A 23,651-nucleotide genomic window follows, 5' to 3' on the forward strand; every position below is an offset into this window, starting at 1 on the left:
CACTTTAAGGAAAGAAATAAAAAAAAAAAAAAAGAGGTGTAAGAGAAGGAAGAAGGAAAAGAGGGATTGGGGAGGAGTTGGGGAAAAGGGAAGAAGGTGGAAACCAGAGAGGAAGGGGAAAATAGAGGCAAGTCACCAGGGGACAGAAATGGATGTCGGCACGCAAGGACAAAACAAGGGGATAGATAAAGGAGAAGAGATACACAAAATGCATCCCCCACGGACTCTGGCCTAAGGGCCATGCAAAGATCTATACATAACTTAGACTAGAAAAGTTTGAACACCGATCAAGAAAGGGTATCCATTTCTCATTTCATTCAAAAGTATATGTTTGTGTGCTAAGTGGTCTCCACCTTTTGGCAAATACTAGCCACTTTTTTTCTATAGGAACTTCAAATTGGCCAAAGCTATGCTCTGCCTAAAACTACTTGGAGTGTGCTAGACCACAAGTAGATAGGCTCATTATGTCCATACATTAGTGTGACTTTCAGTTGTGGAAAAATACTTTCTCCCTACATACTGTATTTCACACTTGGTGAATACCAGTCACCTTTATGGACATTCAATTATTTAAATAAAAGTAGGACCCATGGAAAACTGCATTTTTCAGTAATTAAAAATAGCCCCAAGGCAAAAGCCACTGCTGACCAAAAGGAACACAAAGGCTCATCTCACATTTGCCCAAAAACATCTTAAATTATCTCTTTTGGGCAAGTATTCTGTGGACTGATGAGAAAAAAAGCTGAACTTTTTGAAAGGGGTGTGTCCCGTTACACCTGGAGTAAAACTAACAAAGCATTTCATAAAAAGAACATCATACCAACAGTCAAACATTGGTAGTGTGTGAAGTGTGATGGTCTGGGGCTGCTTTGTAGTTTTAGGACCTTGACAGCTTGCTTGAATTGGATTGGATCATTATAGAGCGATTGTGTATATAAGCAATGCTAAAGTGACGTGCGTGATCATGTGACCCCTGTTGACGTCAGCCGCTTGCTGATGAAACGTGTAGGGTGGGACTACAACGCGATACGTCACTTCCGCTGTTTGGAACACATGTGGAGCACGGATCGGCATCCCCTGCTATTTTAAATGCATGAGAACGTTCATTAATGTTAAGTGTAATTTTCTTCACTTTAATAAATCGTTTGGATATAATACGCTATGGGAGACCTATTTCTTCTCTTTTCACTTATACCATACCCCGAGTATCTGCACCTGCAATGACAGGCTGTCCCTGGAGGCTTATGGAGCATTATCTTTGTGGAGTTTGACTACATGTAATGGGGGTCAGAATGATCTGGTGAGTGTGCATGTGAATGTTGGTGAAGAAGGAACCCACAAGTTCATGGGTGATTTATTGGCTTGAAAGATCCTGGAAGAAATGGAACACTTTTTTGGGATTGTGTTGTGTGTAGAAAATTGGGATTGCTGAGCACTGTGTTTCACTTTACACATTTTATATAATTTGTATTGTTCACTGTGAGCACGGTCAATATCACATTTTTTGTTTGTTGTCAAGTTTTCATGCTTTGACGTCCTGCTGCATTATATTAATTTATAAATATATTGTAATCTCTCGCACTAATATAGTCACAAAACTTCAATGTGAAAAAAAATCATAAAATATTGTATCATGAACTGCAGCCACTTATACTTAAATAAAATTGCATTAAAATAGTGAATACACCAATTAAAGGGAAAACACCAAGCAGCGCAAATGCTGTAAAAATAAATAAGTGTCTCAGAAAATATTTCATGAAAGTCCAGAAGAGTTTTGAATATTGCACAGCTCCATGAAGAATGTGCTTAATTTAATATAACAGCCAAAGCTGTATATCCCGTTAGTAAAGGATAATTTTGTCACCATGAATTCCACCACCAATGTGACATCCAACACCACTCCCATCAGTTGGCCACTCACTAAAAATGTTTGCCCCTCATTTGCATGGTATGGGCGAATGTGCTGTAAAGAATAAATGATGACAGTCTCCTTTAGATACATGTAGCTCCCTTGTCTTTCTCCTCTAAATTGGCTTCAAACAGAACATGTAGGAAAAGAGAAAGCTCCACTAGTGTGATACTGTCTTAATTGCTTCCTTTATTCAAAAAAATCTATTTATATTGCACGCACATGGAATACAAGTTAGCAGCACAGTAACACCTAAAACAGGGTTTAGAGCGCTCCCCGAGACCTCACCACCTCCACGCTGGTTTAGGATCACCTGGGAGCCGTCCTCTACTCCTCTGACTGACACTCTGGTTTGCTGTGTAGCCACGCTTCGACTCATTTTGTCACTTTCAACGTTGTCACAGGGAGGAGAAAGAGAAGGGAGCTACATCTATCTAGAAGACTGTCATAATTTATTCTTTACAGCGCGATCAACCATACCATGCAATTGGGGGGGGCAAAAGTTTTTGGTGAGTGGCCAGCTGATGGGAGTGGTGTTGGATGTCACATTGGTGGTGGAATTCATGGTGACAAAATGATCCTTTACTCACGGGATCCATAGCATTGGATGTTATGTTGAATTAAGCACTTTCTTCACGGAACTGTGCAAAATTTATCACTCTTCGGGACTTTCATGAAATTTTTTCTGAGACATTTATTTATTTATTTTAACAGCATTTGCTCTGCTTGATTATATTAATTTAATCACTTGGTTTTGGTATCAGTTCCCTGCGCAAGTGTAGGGGTGTTTATCACTTCACCCATCTTTCCAATCATTGCAAGAATTTGAATCTGAGCTGGTATCAGCCTTATTGCAGTTTCCTCCACAGCAAAGCTCAGAATGTCAGTACAAGAAGCCACTCCGTTAATGTGCTGACAAGGAGCATGCTGATAAGGGCAGAAAGCAGAGTGACCGAAAGATGAGCCTATCACTGTTTCTGAGCTGTTTTGCTCCTCTAACCACCCACAGGGTGGTGGCAGGCTCATGACGACTGAGCTCAAAAGAAGGGGGTTGAATGATGCTGGTCATCGTTCAACCCAATTGGCCGTGGATATCTACTGCCAGATAAGTACATATAGTGGTAACTCCAGATTTCAATCAATCCATATTACAGTAAAAGCTGCTTTTTATTGTTCTTTTAATAGGCTAGTCATTTATTTTGTTTTTAACTAAAGTTTTTAGCTTTAACAGTGTGCTCTTGTTGATATAAAACTATTGTTCTTATCTGGCTATTGCACATATATTTAAGGTTTTAGCACATAGAGATTATTTATCACATTTTTGTGCTGATAGTTTTTTTGATAATTTGTATTGCTCTTATCTCTCTTTAAAGGCAATTTTCATGATCCCATCAAATCCTCCACCGACGCTACGGAAACCAGAGCTTTGGTCAAAGCACTTCATAGATTTTATTAACCAGTGTTTAGTTAAGAACCCTGAGCAAAGAGCCAGTGCGACTGAACTTCTACAGGTAAGAATCTTTGTGGTCTCATTATAAGAGAATGAGTTAGTTTGCTTGATGAGGCACAATCTTACCAAACGCCTGTAAAAGTGATAACTACCAATGCAAGTAGAGTGAAAATGTTCAGCGAAGCTCTCTTACCAGTTCGTTTAGAAGTGAATTGGATTTCTTAAAAAAAAAAAAAAAAAAAAAAAAAAACGGTCCTTATGTGCTCACTAACATAATCCCCTTGGGTTATGTTATAACCCCTTGGGTTATACTGGCCTTACACTATACCAGGGGTTTCCAAATTTTCCAAACAAAGGGCCAGTTTGCTGTCCTTCACACTTTAAGTAGCCAAACTGTGGCCAGTGGGAGTCAAAAAAGCCCAGTGTCAGTGGATTCAAACAATGTCTCAGGCTTGGTAGTCAGTGGTAGTAAAAGAAAGTGACATACCATCTGTGGTCCATAGGAGGAGGAATAGTGTCCTATCATTGGTCTCAGTGGAAAGAAGAGTTGCCCATTGTTGGCATTAGTGGGAAGTATAGTGCCCCATCATTGGTGTATGTGGGAGAAATAGTGCCCCATCATTGATGTCAGCGGGACGAATAGTGCCCCATCATTGATGTCAGCGGGACGAATAGTGCCCCATCATTGGTGTCAGTGGGAGAAAAAGTGCCCCATCATTGGTGTCAGTGGGAGGAATAGTGCCCCATCATTGATGTCAGTGGGAGAAATAGTGCCCCATCATTGATGTCAGTGGGAGGAATAGTGCCCCATCATTGATGTCAGCGGGACGAATAGTGCCCCATCATTGGTGTCAGTGGGAGAAAAAGTGCCCCATCATTGGTGTCAGTGGGAGGAATAGTGCCCCATTATTGGTGTCAGTGGGAGAAAAAGTGCACCACTGTTGGTGTCAGTGGAAGTAATGGTGCCTCATTGTTGGTGTCAACATTAGGAATAGTACCCTGTGGGCCAGAAAAAGACAAACTAAGGGCCACATCTGGCAACCACTGGACTATACAAACTGTACAGTTGTACAACGTCAACGTTGCTAAAACTGTATAATATGAGGACAACCGTGATTCTAATGTTTTGCATGAAGTAACGCATGACTTCATACAAACAAGGAGCCACTGCCCCACCTATAACTGGTCTTTGCAGCAAGGAGCACTGGAAGGGCAACACATGTCAAACAAATACAGAAAGATTTTCAAACTTACCAACCAGCCAGCGACCAACCGCATTGACCTGTCTAATAATATCGTTAAGAACTGAGGCCTAGTCTGGACACATTTGCAAATACATATGTAAGTTACACGCCCCCTTGTGTTTTAGACACTTGTACTGGAATGACAGATGTTGAGGCAGATAGGGCTACAAGAAAGTGAGACTACAGAAGGACCTCACCAGTTTGATTCTTACATATTCATAGTCCAGGTAGTGAGTGGGCTGGATGTGGTAAAGTTAAAGCTGAAAGAACTCGCTATAGTAACAACACGTCCCTGCCATAAAGTAATATATATTGTAGTATGATACTACAGGTGCATCTCATAAAATGAAAATATCATCAAAAAGTTAAATTCACATTTCATAACACCTCAGCAGTGCCACAGGCTGATCGCCTCCATGCCACCCGCATTGATGCAGTAATTCATGCAAAAGGAGCCCCAACCAAATATTGTGTGCATACTATACTGTACATGGACATACTTTTTAGAAAGATAAAATTTCTGTCCTTTTTTTATTAGTCTTGAGTAATAATTACATTTTCTGAGACACTGAATTTTGTGTTTTAACTAGCTGTAAGCTATAAATATCAAAATTAAATTTAAAGTGGAGTTCCACCCATTTTTAATAACTTGGATTACATAGATATATGTAATCCCCTTTTTACCTTATTTTCTTCTTTATTCATCCTCTCCTCACTTCCGGGTCTGGCCGCCGATCGGCGATTACGTCATTCGGCGATTCCAAGTGCTGCTGGGATGTATCTCATGGGATGAAATCTCACATTATTACATAGGAGTCCTGAGCTGTACTCGTATGTATTGGATTGAGGCCGTGCTTCGCCCCGCCTCTGCCCCGCCTCTGCCCCGCCTCCTCTCAGTGAGCTGTACTCGGATGTATTGGATTGAGTCCGTGCTCCGCCCCGCCTCCGCCCTGCCTCCTCTCAGTGAGCGAGGACTGAAAGCATTATATCCTCACTGAGCTCACTGAGAGGAGGCGGGCGGAGGTGGGGCAGAGCACGGCCTCAATCCAATACATACAGTACAGCTCAGGATACCTGTGTAATAATGCGAGATTTCATCCCATGAGATACATCGCAGCAGCCCTTACGAATCGCCGAATGACGTAATCGCCGATTGGCGGCCGGACCCGGAAGTGAGGAGAGGATGAATAATGAAGAAAATAAAGTATTTCCTAGCAAAAAAAAAAAGTTTCCATTGGTAAAAGTAGTTTTAAAGGGGATTACATACATCTAAAGTTACTAAAATGGGTGGAACTCCACTTTAAGAAATGCTTGAATATATCACTCTGTGTGTAACACATCTATGGAAAATATATTAGTTACACTTTTTGAATTGAATTACTGAAATAATATAACTTTTTTTGATATTCAAATTTTATGAGATGCACCTGTATATATCAGCCTCTTTTACAGAGCTCATGCAGCGTAAATTCCAGTGTATATCTCCTGCCCAGTAACTGTGCTGTGGTATACACCAGTACAATCGTAATCACCAGTATAGGGTATAGACACATGCAAAAAATGTAAAAAGTTCTATGTTTTTTGTACTTTTTATAAGGGAATAAACATGGGAAATGTGCATGTATTGCAGAAATGTACCATTTTATTTTTTTGCCTTACATACGCTTTAAGTATACGCAACGATGTCTTGCATGTTAGCAAGACTTTTATTTCCCACATGTATTACATCTTCAACAGTTTGGATAATGAGAGGCATTGGGGAAGCTACGTATTCAATTAATTTCATGTATAGTTCAGGATGAGATACTTTAGTCTTCGGAATCTCCTCCGGGTGAGGATTTCCCTCCATAACCAGATGGAATCCTCAATTTTTCTCTTCTGACACATAAATTGTGCATGGTTCTCTGCAGTGTGGAAGAAGACGTGACTTCAGGAAATCTAGGCCATGACATGTTGGGAATAGTGTGTACTGTTAATATTTCACTAAATTATTCATAAACACTTGACATGCCTTCTGCCAAATAAAACACATAATAAATGCAAAATAAATAGAAGTGTAATGTGTGGCTTGGCTAACATTATCTATTATTAATTGGAAGGGTTTTTAACCCATTAAATATATTGGGAAAGGGTATGTTTTTTCAGCATTGACATTGTAGGAAGAGCACCGAGGTCAATATGGGCAGTTCAGTCATTTACTTGTTCAACACGAGGACCCGGTGCTTGATTTACAGAAATCTGGTTGAAAAAGCGAAATGTAATTGAGAAAATAAAATGACGAGAGGATTGAGTGCTGTAGGGTTTTAGAGTTTTCTGTTTGACTCTCAAAGTTGAACACTACTGGAGAGTGCTTTATACTTCAACCCACTGGTCACTCCAAAGAGTTGTCTCTTTTTAGTACTACTGCAGGTAAAAGTGTAAGAAAAAAAAATACTTGTATCAGACAAAATAAAAAACAAAACAAAAAGAAAATATATGGATAGAGACAATGGTATAATACCCTCTGGTAACCAAGCATGCTTGATGTTGATTCCATCTCTTCTCTCCAGACCTCAGTATTTAGGACTCTTTATTACTGTAGTATTATCTCCTGGAAAACTTGAATTGCCACATCACCTCTATACAACAAATACATTTTCATCACCCTAAGGCCTCTTTCACACGGGCGTTCCATATGTCCGTATATCACCCCATCCGCTTGTGGGTGATATATGGACATAATGCATGTCAATGGGATTGTGGATGTCAGCGGATGACCATCCGCTGACATCCGATTTGCATCCTTTCAGTTCTGTTCTGTTTTTTGGAACGGAACAGAACCCTATTTTTCTTCCGTTTAAAAAACGGAAAGGACACAAAATCGGATGTCAGCGGTGTCATCCGCTGACATCCGCAATCCCTATAGACATACATTATGTCCGTATATCATCCGCAAACGGATGGGATGATATGCGGACATACGGACCGGATCCGTGTCCCTGAAAAAAAAAGTGCCGGAGCGGATCGAAATACGGCCCGCTCCGTGTGAAAGAGGCCTTACAGAAATCTTTTGATAAATCTGTTTCCATGGAATAGAACAGCTGCTCTTTGAGTGTCATAATACTTAAAAAAAAATAAATAAATAGCCTTTCTATTCATAAATTTGAAGGTATTTCTAGGAATGACCAAGTTATTGAGATATGGATATGATTTTATTAAAGGTTGATATCGCTCCAAACGTAGAAGCAAAAACCCTTTTTCCGTTTTAATTTATGTAACTGTGTACAATATGTAAATGTACTTAACCATCTCCCGCCCACCGTATTAACAAATCACGGGTGGGCAGCAGCTCTCTTGTTCTTGCTTGATATATATTGTATATATACAGTATCTCACAAAAGTGAGTACAACCCTCACATTTTTGAAAATATTTAATTATCTTTTCATGTGACAACACTGAAGAAATTATACTTCTATAATGTAAAGTAGTGAGTCTACAGCTTGTATAAAAGTGTAAATTTGCTGTCCCCCCAAAATAACACATAGCCATTAATGTCTAAACCACTGGCAACAAAAGGGACTACATCCCAGAGTAAAAATGTCCAAATGGGGCCCAATTAGCCATTTTCCTTCCCCGGTGTCACGTGATTTGTTAGTGTTACAAGGTCTCGGGTTTGAATGGGGAGGAGGTGTGTTAAATTTGGTGTTAAATAGTTACATAGTAGTTGAGGTCGAATAAAGACCTCAGTCCATCCAGTTCAACCTGTACAGGTGTGTATGTCAGTGGCCTGATCATTTCCCATAACCCGGAACGTTGTGATCTGTGGGATGCACGTCCAAGAGTCTTTTAAAAGTAGCCATATTCCCTGCAGCTACCACCAATTGTGGAAGAGAGATCCACATTCTCCCCGTCCTTACAGTGAAGAACCCCTTACGCAGCTTAAGGTTAAACCGCCTCTCCTCTAATCTCATTGTGTGGCCACGTGTCCTAGTGCAAGCCTTGAGACTAAATCGTTTTTAACCTATGCTGGGATCGCCATTGAGGTATTTGTAAATCGCTATCATGTCCCCTCTCCGGCGTCTCCTCTCCAAGGAGAATAAATTAAGCACTTGTAATCGTCGCTCCTCATTTAAGGTCCTCTAATCCCCTAATTAGTTTAGTTGCCCTTCTTTGGACTCTCTCCAGTTCCAGCACATCCTTTCTGAGGATTGTTATCACTCTCACTCTCTCATACTGGTCACTGGAAGTTCAACATTGCACCTCATGGCAAAGAACTCTGAGGATCTGAAAAAAAGAATTGTTGCTCCACATAAAGATGGTCTAGGCTATAAGAAGATTACCAAGACCCTGAAACTGAGCTGCAGCACCATACAGCAGTTTAACAGGACAGGTTCCACTCAGAACAGGCCTCAGCATGGTTGACCAGAGAAGTTGAGTGCACGTGCTCAGCGTCATATCCAGAGGTTGTCTTTGGGAAATAGTATGAGTGCTGCCAGCATTGCTGCAGAGGTTGAAGGGGTGGGGGGTCAGCCTGCTCAGACCATACACCGCACACTGCATCAAATTGGTCTGCATGTCTGTTGTCCAGGAAGGAAGCCTCTTCTAAAGATGATGCACAAGAAAGCCTGCAAACAGTTTGCTGAAGACAAGCAGACTAAGGACATAAATTACTGGAACCATGTCCTCTGGTCTGATGAGACCAATATAAACTTATTTGGTTCAGATGGTGTCAAGCGTGTGTGGCAGCAACCAGGTGAGGAGTACAAACACAAGTGTGTCTTGCCTACAGTCATGCATGGTGGTGGGAGTGTCATGGTCTGGGGCTGCATAAGTGCTGCCCACACTGGGGAGCTACGATTCATTGAGTTAACCATGAATGCCAACATGTACTGTGACATACTAAGCAGAGCATGATCCCCTCCCTTCGGACGACCACTGGCTTGCTAAAGAAGCTGAGGGTAAAGGTGATGGACTGACCAAGCATGTCTCCAGACCTAAACCCTATTAAGCATCTGTGGGGCATCCTCAAACAGAAGGTGGAGGAGCTCAAGGTCTCTAACATCCACCAGCTCCACATGAAAAAATCAAATAAAAAAATTTACAAAAATGTTAGGGGTGTACTCATTTTTCGGAGATACTATTTATACCGTATCTCACAAACGGGAGTACACCCCTCACATTTTTGTAAATATTTTTTCTCTAGCGCTCATCGACAGACGTAGTCCTCGGTGATACACCACCTTCGGGTTATGTTACCTCCGCAGGAGCAGGACTAGACAGGAAATTAAAAAGCTCTGGCCACACCCTAGGGGCAGTCCCAGAGGGTATATCCTCTCTCTCTCTGCCTCAGCAAATCAGTTATTTTCTGTCTAGTTAGGAGTAAGGACCTAGATACCTTGCTGGGATCTTCGGTCCTGGCAAGATTTTTTTTCTTAAAAAGATTTTTTAGACAGCTTTTTTCTCCAGTGTTCCTGTGAGATCTTCAAGCAAGAAAGCTGAACTGGGCGACGGGCTGGATGTTGAGATCCGGTGGTCACCCCAGTTCAGCCTACGAGCGCGTGCAGGCCATAGCTCCGCGCTTGGTCGGCCGCGACAAAGTCCCATTAAGGGACTGACCCCGCGAGTTAAACGTCTCGCTGAAACGCCAAAGACCATGAGTCACGGCGTCCGTATTGGTCGACAGCCCTCCCGCCTCGGTGGAGAGGGGTACTGTCAGGAGTTGGTGCCCGCCTGGTTCCGGTATGGTGAGTAGTATGTTCCCCCTTTTTCCCGGACGGGTTTTGTGGTGAACGCGGGCCCCTCTCTGTATGGTAAGAAAGAGTCCTTTCTATCCTATAACATGTCACAAATCCTCCTACTTTGAGTGTGATTTATGTGTGCAAAAGCCAGGAGGCTTGGCTTGGGAGCTAACAATCTATTGTATACATGTTTTAAAGATGTAATCTGTGGCATTCTGGGAATCTTATGGGTTAAGTATAAGCTACCTACCAGTCAGAAGCCACGGACATGTAGACTGCCTTCCAAATCAGATCTCCAGCTATTTAGCAGGCCTCCCGAACGGCCACGCGGTCCGCCAGGGCCGGTACCGCCAACCACGCCATATCCCCATGCAGAGAGAGTGTTGTGTGCCCTGCAGCACACCGCTATTCAGTTAGGCCGCCGCCATTTTTTTTGCTGGATCGCACGAGCCGCCATTTTGGCGTAGCCTCGTGTCTCCAGCATGGGGGCGGCCATGTTTGAGGTGATTCTACACCTCGTGGAGCTTGGGGGAGGCGCCGGAAGGCGTGCAGAGGGGCGGAGCCGCCTCCTTTCTTCCTGGGCAGCCAGCCAAAAGACTTCCTGTTTGTCAAGACAGCGCTGTAAGCTGTTGCAGTTTAACTCTGAGCATCAAGTGGTGAGCCTGGGGGTCTATCTCTCTCTCTCTCGATCGATAGGGATCCCTAAGCAGGTAACACTAAGGGGCTTTTTTGTGGCGCTGGGGGTCAGAAAAGAAAAAAAAAAAAAAAAAAGTTTTTTTCTTTACTTTTGAATTATATTATCCAGGAAGTAACTGGAGTTATTATGGACCCTGCCACACATATTCCCCCACCTGTTTCCCTCGAGGGGGCCTCGGGACCCGCCGGTGCACAGAGTATAGAGTCATTTACAGCAATTTTGGAGTCTATGGTGGCTCGGGTGGAGGCGGCCTGTCAGGGACGGGGGTCAAGGAAGCGACCCCCGCCTACCCCTATACCATCTGACACCTCTGACTCAGATTCAGAGATGGTCACGGCAGTTGCAGGTTCCTCTGCAAGGGCTGTTATCCCAGGTAAAGCCCCCTCAGACAGTGAGGAGGACGCTTCTTCTCTTGCTATAATTCAGGAAGAAGCATTGGTGGACGCACTAGTTGTGGCAGTGCAAGAAACCTTAAAACTTGAGGCTTTACCGGCAGAGGCAACTGAAACAGAGAGGCCTTTTGGGACTAATAAGCCCATCAAGACGGCAAAGGCTTTTCCTGTACCTAAATGTTTTGGTAATCAGATTAAAGGAGAATGGGAGCATTCTAAACGTACCTTTACTATTTCCAAGCGTATTGCTAGACGCTATCCGTTTGAGGAATCCATCATTAAGAAATGGACGGTACCACCAGTCGTGGATCCGCCTATTTCCAGGCTGAATAAAGCCACGGTTATTCCAGTGGAGGACACTTCGTCCTTTAAGGACCCGGTGGATCGAAAGATAGAAGCAGAGTCCCGCACTATCTTTTCTCTGATAGGGTCAGCATTTAGACCAGTAATCGTTATTGGTCTAGTTTCCCAGACACTTACGGAATGGGCGAAAATGGTACGCCAAGATCTTAGGGGTAAAGATATTCCCCAGCAGACATCTGATTTGATGGAACAGATCATACAAGGGCTACGGTTTATCTGTGACGCAGCCTTGGACACTATTCCCCTATTAGGGCATGCATCTAAGTTAGCAGTGATCCTCAGACGTGTGCTGTGGTTAAAATGCTGGTCAGCTGACCTAGGTTCCAAAAAGACCTTGACCAATCTCCCCTTTCAGGGGAATCGTCTATTTGGAGCCAACCTAGATGAAATCATTAAGGATGCCACTGGGGGCAAGAGCACTTTTTTGCCACAGGCTGCAAAAGCTAAGGGACCTCGCAACAAGCGAGGACCTTTCTTTACCGCCCATAAAGGGCGCCCGGCTGGTACTAGCGGGAAAGGCAAGACTCCTCCAGGAGGGTTCAAGAAGGGGACCAACCCAGCCAAACCCGAAGCAAAGGAGTACACAGCCTGAAGGTGCGCCCCCACCCGGTTTCAGGGTGGGGGGACGTTTTCACCGGTATTCAGGACATTAGATCGAGCATCTACCACTACTACCGGTGCGATTCTTCCCTTCCAACATTTAAGTACCACAGGAAGCGGTAGTTACCGTTCCCTGAATAGATCTTTTCCTTTACCTTTTCCTAAGATTAGTCCCGATACCTCACAGGAATGGAATCTGGTTGACCAGATAGGCCAAGTAGCCTCTAGTCGGGTGACTTCGGTCCCTGAGGTTCAACCAGAAAAGATCACCTTTCCTGATAACTATCAGGTATCTGATAAATGTGTGGGAACAGAAAACGACCAGACTTTCTCGGATGGTCGGGGCCAGATAGCTCTAGGGACGCCTGGTTCAGATCCAATCAGCGCCAGTGGTCCTAGAAATTCTAGGCTGGCCTCCTCAAGCCGGCCTGGCCGACTTGGACATGTTAGTCGCAGACGTTCCGTGGGAACTTCGTCTCAGGGAGTGTCTGTGGTCTCAAGGACCAATTTACCTTCGTGCTTTACAGTCGCTGGTTTTAATGGCCTGGCCATTGAGACCCAAGTACTGAAGGACAGAGGTTTGTCTACTTCAGTCATTCCTACCCTTATTAAAGCAAGGAAAGCGACTTCCAGCAAAGTCTATTATCACACATGGAAGACTTATATTGCGTGGTGCGAATCTTTAGGATTTCCTCCACGTACCTATTCGGTGACTCGAATATTGGCCTTTTTGCAACAAGGGGTTGAGCAGAAGCTAGCCTTGAGCACCATCAAGGGTCAAGTTTCAGCATTAGCAATCTTCTTTCAGAAGCCTTTAGCTACCAAATCCTTGGTGCGGAATTTCATCCAGGGGGTGCGGCACCTGGCTCCTCCAGTCCGCGCGCCCTTACCGCCCTGGGATCTTAATTTGGTTTTGTCGGTTCTACAGAAACCTCCCTTTGAAAACATCAGGGAGATTCCCTTGCTTACTCTATCCCAGAAGGTGGCCTTCTTGGTGGCTATTACTTCTGCTCGCAGGGTGTCAGAACTGGCGGCATTATCATGCCAGTCACCATACCTAGTGATTCATAGGGATAAGGTAGTACTTCATCCTAAGCCATCTTTTCTTCCCAAGGTGGTTTCAGATTTTCATCTGAATGAAGATATTGTACTACCTTCCTTGTGTCCTCAGCCCAAGCATCATCGGGAACATGCGTTGCATTCCTTAGATGTGGTTCGGGCAATCAGGGTATACCTGAAAGCTACGGAATCATTCCGTAAGACGGATTCACTTTTTGTGATCACGGATGGCCCCAGAAAGGGTTTGCCTGCATCTGCCGCGACCATTGCCAAATGGATTAGACAAACGGTGGTACAGGCTTATTCTATTAAGGGTCAGAGTCCTCCGTTCCCTGTTAGGGCGCACTCCACTCGAGCGCTCAGTACTTCCTGGGCCTTTCGCCATCAGGCGTCAGTGGTCCAGGTATGTAAGGCGGCCACCTGGTCGTCGGTACATACCTTTACAAAATTCTATAAAATTGATGTGACGGCATCGGCGGATGCCTCATTTGGCCGCAAGGTTTTGCAGGCCGCAATTTGAGGAGACCGGTGGTCTACCTCGAGGGTTTTTTTCTGTTTGAAAAAAAAAAAAAAAAATTGTTTTCTCTTTTTTTGGTTGAGTCTCATCATTAAGGATGAGCATTGTAAACTTCTAGTTGGCACCGGTTGGGCCTTCTAGATTGGGATTTGATTTCCATTTCCCACCCCTCAGTTGTGATACTGCTCTGGGACGTCCCGAAGGTGGTGTATCACCGAGGACTACGTCTGTCGATGAGCGCTAGAGAAAAATGGATTTTTGTAAAATCTTACCGTAAAATCCTTTTCTCTTAGCTCATCGACAGACGTAGTCCCCGCCCCTCTGTTTTGGAGTTGGGTTGGGTTAAATTCTCTAAGCACTGCTTTTTCACATAACTGATTTGCTGAGGCAGAGAGAGAGAGGATATACCCTCTGGGACTGCCCCTAGGGTGTGGCCAGAGCTTTTTAATTTCCTGTCTAGTCCTGCTCCTGCGGAGGTAACATAACCCGAAGGTGGTGTATCACCGAGGACTACGTCTGTCGATGAGCTAAGAGAAAAGGATTTTACGGTAAGATTTTACAAAAATCCATTTATTATATCTTTTCATGTGAAACACTGAAGAAATTTGCTTCAATGTAAAGTAGTGAGTGTACAGCTTGTATAACAGTGTACATTTGCTGTCCTCTCAAAATAACTCAACACACAGCCATTATTGTCTAAACCCGCTGGCAACAAAAATTAGTACACCCCTAAGTAAAAATGTCCAAATTGGGCCCAATTAGCCATTTTCCCTACCCCATGTCATGTGACTCGTTAATTTTACATGGTCTCAGGAGTGAATGGGGAACAGGTGTGTTAAATGTGGTGTTATCGCTCTCACTCTCTCATACTGGTCACTGGAAGTTCAACATGGCACCTCATGGCAAAGAACTCTCTGAGAATCTGAAAAAAAGAATTGTTGCTCCACATAAAGATGGCCTAGGCTATAAGAAGATTGCCAAGACCCTGAAACTGAGCTGCAGCACGGTGGCCAAGACCATACAGCGGTTTAACAGGACAGGTTCCACTCAGAACAGGCTTTGCCATGGTCGACCAAAAAAGTTGAGTGCACGTGCTCAGCGTCAAATCCAGAGGTTGTCTTTGGGAAATAGACGTATGAGTGCTGCCAGCTTTGCTGAAGAGGTTGAAGGGGTGGGGGGTCAGCCTGTCAGTGCTCAGACCATATGCCGCACATTGCATCAAATTGGTCTGCATGGCTGTCATCCCCCAGCATATCACTCAAGATGAGAGCTTCTTCAGGATCCACTTTTTAAATGTTGAGTATACACACACTCTCAAAATTAGGTGCTTTATCCACAACAAACAGTATGTGTCAGAGACAGATCAACAAGAGCACCATCGAATAGAAGCTATCAAGTGTGTGCAGGTTAAAAGTAAAAATGAGACAAAATAGGAGATATCTGAAGCCTGCAAGAGCTTCCTAAAAAGAGTTCCAACGTAGGCTAAAACACAGCCAGATCCTTTAAAACCAGCAAATCCAATATAGAAGGAAAGTCTATCATGGACAAGAGAGAAGGCCAAAGAGATACTCCAAGTGTGGACTCCCAGACACAATGGCGGTGTTGGTTCTCTGGCTTCCAAAATGCTTTTATAGTACAATGCAATTTTTACAGCCAAAGACCTTGAGTTCCTGGGTGGAAAAAGTAGAATGACAGCTAGAACCATCAAATTTCAGGGTCCATTTGTAGAAATGTTACTGTCATACCATAAGGAGAAGTTATAGGCAAGCCATTTATTTACCAACATAAAAGAGAGCCACAGTAAGTTGCGTGACCACTGAGGACTTCTTCCTCAGGCAGGAAGTGGTGCTATTTCCACATATAGTAATCTGGATTCCTCACTCAATCTCGTGTCCGGTTTCTGATTAGACTCTGATTAAACTAAACCCAGTATATATGTGTGCTTGTATAACTATAGCAGGGACATTCAATGATAAGTTCCTCTGGGGCAGGAGTTGATGCCATTAAGTCTATGTACTCTGTAAATCTATGTCAGTTTATTCGATTTTAACAGCATACATAAGGCACGACAGAGATACAAAAAAAAAAGAAAACGCCAAGAAATATGCAAATAAGAATACAGTCATGGAATGCAATAGGAAACATAGAAATCTATTCAGAATCAAACATGGACCCAGGTGTAACACAAAACCTCTGAAATCACAATAGTGTAGAAAAACACCTTGGGGACATTATGAAATCGTGACTCCTACTAAGGGTAAAGCAGACGGAGCATCCTGCCTAACAGTGGGGACCAGGGCTAGAAGTCTACAGAAGCATATCAGGGGGGCCCCCCATCTCCCGACACCCCCATAGGGGAACTTGCTGTGTCAGGGGTTGGGGGGCCCACACCTCAGGGGCGTGAAGCCCGGCGTAGAGAGCTCTTGGCACGGGCATCGTCATTGTGGCCAAAGGAGGAAACGTGCCCACCATACGGTGGACCAAGGAGCCTGTGAATGTAATGAAGGGGAGGGGAATGAGGATAGGGGAAGAGGCGAAAGGGTGGAAGGGAAGAGAGAGACAGGGGGTCACACAGAGGGGAAAGAGGGGGGGAAGGGAGGAAAGAAGGCAAAGGGAAGGGCATGAGAGAAAAACGAGAGCAAGAGGAAAGGGGGGGCATCGAGAGGAAGACAGTGAAACCCGAACATCCAAGGGAGCATCCAAGGGGGGCTGAAAGGCCGCTATGGCAGTGACAGGAGTATGAGGCACTGCCGCATTGCTCTAGGTGCATAACCTCTGGAAATCAGGAAGGGATTGGAAGTGTATCCAAGGAGCCCATGTCGTGTAAAACTTCTGGTGAGAGTCCTTAGCCTGAGCAACAATGTCCTCCATCTCCGCCACTAGCTGTACCCTCCGCAACCACTCAGCAACTGTGGGAGGGGAGGTGGCCGCGTTGATAAGGTGCAACGTGAGGGATTTCTTATAATTGGCATCTGATTAAAAACTTTGTGCACAATTAAATCTACATGTATTGGCTTAGTCCACAAACACAATAGGATTAGCAAGGGGAATACAACATGAAGTAGTCTGAAGCATGGAGTTATGGGTCAAGAAATGGAAAATTTAAAATAACTTACCTGTTACAAAATGTATATTGCTATGGGAACTTATTTCAGTCTTTGTACCTTCTCATTGACCTAATTTTCTCTTCAGTCTCAAATATCGTATATCGTATGCTGTATGCTAAAGAGTTCAAAATATCTAATGAATATTGATATCCCTATGACTTAGCACCCGTTTGTGAAAACAACCAAAGGAGCAGCCATCTTGCGACATTTAATACATGAAGCCATGGAGGCAAAGATCAAACGGAGCGAACTACACCAGCGTGAAGTGGACGCTGAAGAGGAAGAAAATGCGGTTGGTATTTCCTTTTCCAAAGATATGTTTTTATTGATTTTCTAGTCATTTAAGCAGGTACAGAGTACAGTATCATACACAGCAGTCTTAAGTGACTATAATGATTCTAGGACAATATCCCCCCGGACAATATCCCCCCTGGACAACATCCCCCCCCCGGACAATATCCTCCCTGGACAATATCCCCCTAGACAATATCCCCCCCCCCAACCCTATGTCCAGGTGTCCAGGAGGATGTTTTCCGGGGGGATATTGCCCGGGGGATGTTGTCCCGGGGGGATATTATCCTGGGGGATGTTGTCCCGGGGGGAATATGTCCAGGGGGAGGTTTTCCAGGGGGATATTGTCCCAGAGGATATTGCCCGGGGGATAATGTCCGGGGGGATATTGTCCTGATACCGACTATAATTATGTCAGGACAAATATAAAAAGTCACACTAGCAATGCTCAAAAACCAGTAGCATGTGTAGGAATAATTCATAACCCTTGATCCAGAGTAGCAAGTGTATGAGTAGATGTGACCCCTGTACCCCATCACTTCCAAAGATCTGTAGCTTGTTTCTGAGCTCCTAAGTAAGTTTATACAATGGTAGAATATCATTTATCAATTTTTTCTTCAGGTGTTCATAGAGGAAGGGGAAGATCCTTTCCAAGTTAGGATTGTTTTCCTAGCATAAATGTAAAGTATATGCAATAACACTATAGAATGTTTAGTCATTTGTAGGTCTTCGGTAATACCCAGTGGACAGTTTTTAGGATGCGAAAAGTTGGGAAGCCCCGGGGCTGTGGATATAAAGTTATTGACCTTTAGCCAAAAGTCTTGGACTTTATGAACGTCCCAGAAACCGTGAAAGAATAAGCAATTTCTCTGCACCCCCAAAAGCATACTGAAGAGGAGCGCAGACTAATTTTATAAAATCTAGCAGGTGTATAGCAGATATGAAGAAACAATTTAGTTGGCTCACTCTGTCCCTGGAGGAAATCACTGAAACCTTGTATGTATCTTCAAACTCAAACCAGTCTTGGTCAGTAATCTGAAAGACAGGCAAAGACCACTGTATAACTAAAGGCAAAACTTTTTTAAGTTTCAGTGTCGGTTCACACTCTTGCGGCTGCGGCGATCGCATGTAATATCGGAGCACACTGCTCCTTCATTACATGTGATCGGATGTGTGGATGCGAATTCAGCCATACACTTTGTATGGCTAAATTCGCACTGCACCCGCACAAAAGTCGCACAGGACCCTTTTTTTTCATCCGCATCAGGATCAGATCGCACAGTGGTTCACACTTGTGCGATCCGATCCTGTGCAAACTGTAAAGATCGCACTGCGATATGCGATCAAACTGGGGTGTCGTTAACATATTTTATTGACACCCCCAGCGTATCGCATATGGCAGTGTGAACTGCCAAGGGTGCGTTTGCGATGCGGGAACAGGCTGCGAATTCGCAGCCTTCCCGCATCGCATAAGTGTGACCCGACACTCAGACAGTGGAGATGAATTAGAGCAACTGTGAGGTTATTTTTTTTTTTTTTGCTGTCTGTGCCCATGTTAAGGAGATCCACCCTCTCTGTTTGTCCTGTTCACCAATATCATTGAAATTAAAAGAGAATCCCAAATATTGGGGTTTGCCCTGAAAAGTAATAGAGGGCAAATTTTCCAATGGAGACACTAGTTCTGGTGAACTAGGGGTCCCCAAGAGATTCTCTTAATTTGCAGGGATTTCCTCTCACTCCCTGTTTGGCTATGGGACAGGAAGTGAAGATAAATATCCCCAACTGGACACAGATGACATAAAACCTTACAGGGGTCATAACCCTCCCCTGCTCTATCCAAAATGAAACAAAATAGAACTATAGACATTTTTTTTTTTTAAGTTGGTACACTTAAACACGACAAGGATAGAAGGCACCAATAGGTAACAAGACCCTGTGTGAGGGGAGCAGTCTCTAAAAATAGTTCATAAGAAGTTCATAAGAAGTCCATATAAGTTTGAAGTTCATAGGACAGGAGGAAGTGATCCAACAAGAAGGGGGGGATCCTGAGACATGGTGTCCAAGAACTAGGACAGGCTTATTCGCAGGAGCAGAAGCAGGCTCTAAATGACAGGCAGGAGAGAAGAAAAAGTGCCTCTAAGTGCAGACAGTTTACAGGTTTATTAGGTGCAAAAAAAAAAACAAGGGGCAACTCACACGGAGTGAAGTAAAACAAGCTCATCAATAAAGGATGTCAGTGCTGGATGTCCGTGATGTGAACCCCAAGAGTCCGCTGCTGCATGGAGGAGGCCAGGCAGAAGTCCTTAGGTGGAAAGCTGAGCAGAGGGGATGAAGCTGGACGGCGGTGTGGACCGCATTGCGTGCAGATAATGTCACCGGAGGGGGGGGGGGGTCGTAACACATTTCCGAGTCTGCGCAGTTCTGGGCATTTTCTAGCAAATACTGATTTTAAACAATTGTCAGAAATAGGCTTGGGCCTTTAGCCTCGGTTTCCACTAGTGCGACTATGAAGTCGTGCTACTTCTAGCACGACTTCGTAGCAAAAGTAAACCGCGGCTTCAGTTAGACTTGTCCCTCATATATAGAGGGAAGTCGCGCTCAAAAGTAGTACACGATTTACTTTTGAGGTCGCGGCAACTGAAGCCGCGGCAGTGGAAACGGGCCCCATTGAAAACAATGGGTTTTGACTTGCTGTGCAACCTGACATGTGTCAAGTCGCACCGCAAGTCGCACTAGTGGAAACCGAGCCTAAGTGGTTAAGTATTTCTTAAGCAATCCTGGGATTATATTTCTGCCAGTAAAAGGTAAAGCAAACAGTATTGATTTTCTTAAAAATGTAAACAGGGGAAGTGGTATTAGCTAGGATTTACACTGATCAGTCATAACATTATGACCACCCACCTAATACTGAGTAGGCCCCCCTTTTGTCACTGAAATAGTCCCTTTTGCGGCTAAAATAGTCCTAAGCCCTCAAGGCATGGACGCCACTAGACCTCTGAAGGTATGCTGTGGTATCTGACACCATGCCGTAAGTAGCAAAACCTTTAAGTGTAAGTTGCGAGAGGGGTCTTCATGGATCAGACCTGTTTTTCCAGCACATCCCACAAATGCTCAATTGAATTGAGATCTGGAGAATTTGGAGGCCAGGTCAAAACCTCAGATTCAATGTGTTCTTCAAACAATTCTTAAACTATTTCAGGGCAAATTATCATGCTGACTGAGGTCACTGCCATCAGGAAATACTGTTTCCTTGAAGGGTTGTACTTGGCCAGCAACAATGTTTAGGTAGGTGGTATTTGTCCAGGAACAGCCACACGAATAGCAGAGCCAAGGTTTCCCAGCAGAACATTGCCCAAAGCATCACATTGCTTCCGCTGGCTTGCTTTTTTCTCATAGTGCATGTTGGTGCCATCTCTTCCCCAGGTAAGCAACACACACACCCAGCCATCTACAATGATGTAAAAGAAAACGTGATTCATAAGACCAGACCACCTTCTATTGCTCCATGGTCCAGCTCTGATGCTCACATGCCTATTGTAGGCGTATTTGGCTGAGGCAAGTGTAAGCATGGGCACTCTGACCGGTCTGTGGCTATGCAGCCCCATACACAATTAACTGTGATGTCCATTTTTTCTGCTTTCTACACATCAACTATACCACCCACTTTCAGATGCCATTCTACCGAAATAATCAATGTTATTCACCCAACCTGCCAGTGGTCATAAAGTTACAGCTGATCCGTGTATAACAATTAAGGATCAACCGATAATCGGCATTGCCAATATATCGGGGGCCGATATGCACTTTCCCCAATATATACATCGAAATTGGCCCCTGAGGTTACCGATATTTCCGATATTTCGGGAAACTGCTTGTACCGGAGTGATGCCTGCAGCTAGAGGCATCACCCCGGTATCGGCGTCCATAGCTGACGGTTGGCCATCTTGTAATGACAACTGATGCGGAAGCCGCTTGGTCCCCCCCCCTCCTGCCGCCTTCCGCGGAGACCCGGGCAACCAGCCTGCATGGCCGCCATGACATCACTTCCAGGTACTGGCGCCAAATTAAAAAAAATGACAGCATTCAAAACAGCCAAACTTGGCATTTTGAATGTGTTTAAGTGCAGAGGAGGGGTTTGGGGTATTTTAGACCCCCAGATCCCTCCACAAGAGTACCTGTCAAGAAAAAAAAAAAAAGTTTAATGTATGAAAATATCGGCCGAAACAGATGCGATAACCAAAATATCGGTATCGGCAATAGAAAAACGATATCGATCGATCACTAATAACAATATTGATAAGATCACTTTAATATTAACCCTGCCAATGAGATCTAAATGAAGATCCAACCACTCTTTAGTGTTCTGGTGTAATATTGAAATCAAAGGCTGGACATTGCTAGAAACGTAGGATTGCAAGGGTAGTAGCATCATTTGTCCCAGGTATTTAAAAGCGTTTACTTTTTACAGTTTAGAGTTTGGGTGAACTTATTTGGGTAGCAGGTTCATCTATCGCAAAAAGACTGGACCTGTCCCAATTAACATGAAAACTACAATAGTTTCCAAATTTTCTACTGTTTGCAATAGACAGTCAAAGGAGTGGTCAGGGTCAGCCAAATATACTAGGGTATGCTGTGTGTACCATGATATATGTTACTTCAGGGTACCAAGAGCTGAGCTCTCTATGCCAGTCATGAAGCATATTCGAATTTCTAGAAATTTGATAGCTTGAACAGCAAAGGGGACAACTGTGTCTTTTTCCACAGTAGATGGAGAAAGGGGTCGAGAAAGAGTTGTTTACAAGGACCCTTGCCACTTGGTCTGTATAAAGGAGCTTAAACCAGCTAATTATACGTGGGCCAAAGCCGTAGAGGTGTGGAATACGAAGTATGGCCATTCAACACTGTCAAAGACATTATGTATTGGGATAGCCATGAGGATATTGAAGATTGTGAAAGAGCCTTCATATTTTCATGCTAGTGGGTTCGATGGGGATAAATCCATCCTGTTCTACACCTACCAGATGATCTCTCATTACTAGAATAAGCAAGAAGATAACATTGTGGATAAAAGCTGACCCTGACTATTTTATAGTTTGTTTCAACCCCAGTTACCGTGACTTTTAGGGCACGTTCACACTAGCCGTTGAGGGACGATTAAACCCGGCCGTTGAGCCATGTTTCGACCTCCCCCCCCAACTGTTCCCCCTTTAGCTGGAGCAGGTAGAAGTGTACATATGCCATGGCTGTGATGCTTTGCTTCATGGCTGCAGCAGCAATTAAACCCACTGTCACTTTTGGCAGGCATAGCGCTGCTGAGCATGACTCATTCAAGTAAATGGGGCTGCTCTGCAAGCGCCCCACAAGTGGGGGGGGGGGTTCAAGAGGTATAAAGCAGGTAGTGAGGAGGTGATACAGCGCCTTCTCACCACCTCAAATGCTCTCTGAAGAGCAATCTGTATGGGGTCAAAGCACATATGAATAAGCTCTTAGTAGGTCTGCATGTACATGCAGAGAACATATAATGAAAGGCACGTGAAATAAAAAAGTGGCTATACTGAAGTGTGACTATACTGAACATTATCTTTATGAGCCGGTTCACACTGCCGCGACCATAAGTCGCCCCATGTCGGAGCGACTTTTTACCGCGATTTTACCGCGACTTCAGCGCGACTTGTGAATTATTTTGCGCGACCTATGACAGACGACTTTGTGTTTGGCCAATCAGAATATGATGTGTTGTGACCTAAGTCCCCTTTTCTGTTACTCATTTCCTCATTGCCCACCAGTGCCACGTATCAGTGTCCACCAGTGCCACTGCCCACCAGTGCCACGTATGTGTCCACCAGTGCCACTGCCCACCAGTGCCACGTATCAGTGTCCACCAGTGCCGCTGCCCACCAGTGCCATGTATGTGTCCACCAGTGCCACGTATCAGTGCCACGTATCAGTGTCCACCAGTGCCACATATCAGTGCCACGTATCAGTGTCCACCAGTGCCATGTATTAGTGCCACGAATCAGTGTCCACCAGTGCCACATATCAGTGCCACGAATCAGTGTCCAGTGCCACGTATCAGTGCCACGAATCAGTGTCCACCATTGCCGCGTATCAGTGCCACGTATCAGTGCCATGAATCAGTGTCCACCAGTGCCGTGTATCAGTGCCACATATCAGTGCCACGAATCAGTGTCCACCAGTGCCACGAATCAGTGTCCACCAGTGCCACGTATCGATGCCACGAATCAGTGCCATGAATCAGTGTCCACCAGTGCCACTCACACAGACCAAGCAGAGATAATGGAAT

At 44.3% G+C, this 23,651-nt stretch overlaps 1 protein-coding gene across 1 annotated transcript in view; it reads left to right on the forward strand.

Annotated features, from left to right (window-relative positions):
• LOC309566581 (serine/threonine-protein kinase 4-like) overlaps positions 1-23,651 on the forward strand; it is a 178,704-nt gene that overhangs the window by 116,136 nt on the left and 38,917 nt on the right. Inside the window, exons 7-8 of the mRNA XM_082271769.1 lie at positions 3,283-3,420; positions 17,220-17,348. Coding sequence (XP_082127895.1) covers positions 3,283-3,420; positions 17,220-17,348 — 267 coding nt within the window. The remainder of the gene's footprint in view (positions 1-3,282; positions 3,421-17,219; positions 17,349-23,651) is intronic.

The sequence above is a fragment of the Pelophylax lessonae genome (genome assembly GCF_965119305.1).
Source record: "Pelophylax lessonae genome assembly, chromosome: 11".
Taxonomy (NCBI): Eukaryota; Metazoa; Chordata; class Amphibia; order Anura; family Ranidae; genus Pelophylax; species Pelophylax lessonae.